General features: G+C 52.7%; 1 protein-coding gene across 1 annotated transcript in view; it reads right to left on the bottom strand.

The window, feature by feature from the left end:
- Window positions 1–4,293, bottom strand: part of LOC104073833 (RING finger protein 121-like) — a gene marked incomplete at its 3' end in the record, with an annotated part of 9,948 nt that extends 5,655 nt beyond the window's left edge. The window contains exons 1-3 of the mRNA XM_009573758.1: window positions 4,254–4,293; window positions 3,569–3,660; window positions 3,086–3,124 (exon numbers count right to left, since the gene is read on the bottom strand). Coding sequence (XP_009572053.1) covers window positions 3,086–3,124; window positions 3,569–3,660; window positions 4,254–4,293 — 171 coding nt within the window. The remainder of the gene's footprint in view (window positions 1–3,085; window positions 3,125–3,568; window positions 3,661–4,253) is intronic.
- Window positions 4,294–4,549: the final 256 nt, after the last annotated feature.

The following is a 4,549-nucleotide window of genomic DNA, read 5'->3' as shown; positions in this document are numbered from 1 at the left end:
CAGCCGCAGCCGAGCGCACGGCTGGCCAGCCCCGAATGACGTGCGCCCGATGTTCACCAGCAATTAGGCGTGGAGCCGTAAGAACAAAGTCACAGCAAGGACTTTGTTATCGCGCTTTCCTGCACGCAGCGATGTGTACACAGGAATGGGCTTCGTTTCACCCCAGCCTCTGATCGCCGGGTACGGAGCCGCTGGTTCGGCTTCAACCTTTACCCCCCGGCTCTTCAACCCCAGGGCTCTCCCAGGGACAGCACGGCAGCCAGCCTCGCCTGCCCACGCGCACGGTGCCATGCCACCGCTGCCGGCGACACGTGGCAGATCCCTCGGGGCTCTTCCCCAAATAGGTGTCTCGCAGCCAGCATCTCCGATCGCACCCGGGCTCAGCCGAGGACACCCACAGCCGCCTTGCTTCCCCTGCAGCACCTAATTATACCCGGCGGTGAGGAGGCAGGGAAACAAACGCCTGACACCCATCCGTCTGCGTGCTGTTACACATCTGCTCTGCTTCACCCTAGAGCAACACCTGCGAGAGATTCAGTCCCCGAGGCCTTCGAGAAGCACTTCAGCACTTAAGACAGATGCAAAATATAGACCTGTGAAAATCCCTGTTCGAGCTTGCCGGCTTGCATAGGAAAGCACATGTAGGTGGTGACGATCTGACGCCGACTCCGAGAAGCACGCTTGTATCGCCCAAATTCCCCGAGCTCTTCTGTTCCTAAGGCATCCATGTCCAGATTAATCAGTTCAGTCGCTGCTTTCTCTCCACAAAGTCAGCTACTCGATTCGTAGTTAGAACAACTGCTCTGATAAACAGTTAAAAAAAATTTTTTTTAAATGTTCTCAAGTCACTGCAAGCAGGAGAAGCCGAGAAACCCCAAGTTCTTGTTGGCCCAGCTCAGCTCTGGTGTAAGTCAATCCCCCTGCAAGCTCTGGGAAGTCACCCAGGGGCTCTGGCTGCCAGGAGACCCCTGCTCCCCCCAGGCTCTACCCCATCCTCGCTGGACGAGGACATTTTACAAGCACAGGCAGTCCAGCACCTTCAAAACACATCAATTATTTTTTCCCCTGTACAGTGGCTTCTGGTCACTCCTCCTCTGTGCCGTGCCAGCAGCCGCTCCATCCACGCCCGTCTGTTCTGCGCTCAGGGAACGCTTCTCAGCCTCTTTCCTTCAACATTTTCCCCAAATCTACAAATTCTTCCAGCAAACAAGCTAAAGCCTTCTCAGCCCCAAACCCTAAGGAAATCCTGCTGGCATTTCAGAGAGAAGAGGGCTTCCTCCCTAGCTGTCCTCCAAAGCCAAAAGCAACTGCCACGTAAGCTGTCCTCGGAGGTGCCAGAATCCACAGCATCGGACACAGTTTCCCCTCAATAACAGGGACTGAGCTTCACCAGATTCCCCAGAGCTTAAAGCTCCTGAAATAACTTTAAGGGGGGCCAGGACGTGACAGATGACAGATGGAACGTTCGGACAGAGACGGAGCGATCTGATGACTGTCAGACATGACTTGGCAGAGCAGCCACCGCAAGCTGGACCTTCCAGTTAACCCCTTCTTGATCTGCACGCTCTCTTACCACAGGAATCTAGTTTTGCTTCTAAAAACAAACAGCAATGGTGAATCCAAGTGCGAGAGACTGTGCCAGGAAGCACCTGCTCTCACCGTTAAGCGTTCACTGTTTCTAGTTTGGCTTTGTCTCATTTTAACACCCAGGTTTTGGGTCCCTTTCTATCCCCGTCAGCTAGGCTGAAGAGCCTCTGCTCTTAAATCTCCCTTTACCAGACCAGAGAGGAAAGGGGTTAGACAAGAACCACGAGGAAGACTGAAATATCTGAAGATCTGCTCTACCAAGACTTGAGCACCAACCCGCTCCAGCTGCTGATACCAGCACAGGACCCGCTGTGTGTGACAATTAGAGCTCTTAGAACAACTTTTTTTTTTTTAAATAAGGAATTCAGAATGATATATTCTGCCCTCTGCCTCCTCCATAACTCATGAACCACTCAAAACCCCCAACCCCCTCTGGGTGATGACTGGGAGAAACTGGATATCTACGACTAAAGTCTAATTCTCTCCTCAGACACAGTATCGTGGTCCTTGGAAGAAACTCATGCCACTCCCCAGTTTTCAGCAGGGGCTAATTCCCCAAAGTCACCACAAACCCGTGATCCCCATCAGGTCAAAAGAATTAACCTCCCTCTATGAAAACACAAAGGTTGCGGTTACCTATAACACAAAACCTGTAACTGCCCATTTCTCGCAGTCCAGAAGCAGGGAGACAGGAGGATCTCCAGGCACGTGTACCAACTGCCCGACTGCGAGACGGTTGTAATCTCCTTACCCTCTAAATCCGGGAAGGAGGTAAGGAAAACATCTCAAGGATGGACAATAAGCAGCTGCTGATTTCAGTTCCAAGCTACAGACCACCCTACAGCTCGTGTTGTGCAGCTCCGCGGTATTTTGGCCATCAAAAACAATGGCATCCACCATCTGCTATGCACAGCGCTGGGCAGAGGCACGAGAGCTGAGGATCCAGGACGCCTGCGACCTGATCTCACCTTTCCCATAGCCACAGCCTCAGTATTTGTTTCATATCACCCCCTAGGAAAAACCTGAAATAACTGGAAGATAAATCTCAAGAGGGCTGAGAGTCCAGCCATTCACCCGAGGCAGATTTTGAAGAGGCAGGCTCTTTAGTGAAAGTCTGAGGAAATTTTGGAATCTCAATTCCTCGTTTCTTCTGCTCATAAAACAGCGCAGTAACAACTGGCGGGGAGTAGAAAAGCCCCGCCTGATCAAATGCCTCGATAACTGTACATAAAACTTTTGACGACAGCCTAAGTTACAAGCAGGCAGAGCCAAAGCCACACGATGACACTCAGCGTTTATCCCACGTGGGATAAAGTGAAATGTTAAACTGCTTTCAGATCCCCACCATGCAGCAGCCCCACCGTTAACGGTTCGTCAGCGACGTGCTCAGCCCAAAGAGCTGCCAGGATCTCAGGACAACACAAGCATACGGATTTTGTCCAATGGATGTGGATTTTGTGGAATCGCAGCACAGGGATAGGCACAGCCCTGCCTGCACCTCCTTACCAGCTGCCTCCTTGCGATGCCCTCCCTGCCCCTCTCAGCCAGCCCCAAAAGCTGTTGCCGGCCGAACTGAAAAACAGGAATTTCACTTTTGAGGGTCAGAGACTTCGGATCTTCCACATTTTTACAGGGAAGAGGTTTCCCATCTGCTGCTGGCACTGAACTAAGGCGCTCACAAGTGCAACGGTTCACTGTTTGCTAACTAACTTGCTTTAAGTCTCGCTTATCACGATGGAAGAGACTCACAGGAGGATGCCAGGCTCGCTTCTTCAGACAGGGGCTCAGCCAGCCTGGTCCAGTGTGTACACATACTCCTTGGCGTTCTTCAAAGCCTGCCCAGAAAAACACCTCTCTGGCATAAAAAGCCACCAGTGAATATCTTAAAATATAACAAGCAGCAACTCACGAGTGACTGATTCGTGGTTTAAGACACAGATCAGTGGATTTGAGGTTGAATCCTCCTGTCATCCCACTGTACCCGCTCTTCGACAGCAACACACAGCGCAGGGAGGATGCAGAAGCTCTTACTGCGCTTCAGGCAGACGGTCTCACCTCGCTCGCACAGCTCAGCTGTACACGAGGGAAGCTCCACAACTTGACCCTGCCAGTAAACTTCCCAAATACAACCTTCAGCACCTGAGAATTTTTAAGCTAAACTACCAAATCTTGAGGAAAAGCACCAAAAACGCCCCGACTGCACCAGCTGACCATCTTGTCCTCCCCGTGCTGCTGCTCCCACAGCGCCGGCAGCGCTGCCAGCTGTGCACATGCAGATCTGCTCTACAAGCAGAAGGCAAGCTCACGAGCACGAAGTGCAGGCAACGGCGAAGAGCCATGGCAAAGCCCAGGACAGCAGTGCCGTTACGGCGCTGCAGTAAGGTGGCACGCACGCCATGGCGGACGCACTGGCCACGCTCCGGCTGTGCAGAAGCAGGCAAGTCCTTGCTCCCAATTCCAGCTTTCCGAGCAGATTTTTTTTTTTTTTAGCTTTGTAATTTTTCATCTCCAGCATGGAGACAGCGAGAACCTCGATTAAAGCCCTTTACCTCACATAGCTTCAATTCCCCCAGAGCAACACAGGCTACTAATTATCTCAGTGTGGAATTTCGCACGGCGCAGCACCAAGGTGACAGGCAGAAGTCGCTGCCAAGAGAGGACGTTACCCGCACTGCCGGCGTCCGAGGGCACCCCGAGCAGCCCCATGTAGAGTCAGGGAATGAATTAACAGCAAAAAAGCTTCGCAGGTGCCGAGGGGCCCAGCTGGTGTTTCCAGGGCCCCTCTTCAGCTGCGCCAGCTTTGGGGACCCCGTCTGGAAACAGGCGCTTTGGCCACTTCAGGGATGCAAAGTCCTTCAGCCAGGGCCGTCCCTGAGCACCTCGGTGTGCAATTACCACCCATGTCCCAAACCGCCGTTTCCTCGCACAGCTCTAAGGCTGTTCCTCAGCCTCCCCGCCATCA

Source organism: Fulmarus glacialis, unplaced genomic scaffold (genome assembly GCF_000690835.1).
Source record: "Fulmarus glacialis isolate BGI_N327 unplaced genomic scaffold, ASM69083v1 scaffold6743, whole genome shotgun sequence".
NCBI lineage: Eukaryota > Metazoa > Chordata > Aves > Procellariiformes > Procellariidae > Fulmarus > Fulmarus glacialis.
This window is presented reverse-complemented; position numbering and strand designations above follow the sequence as displayed.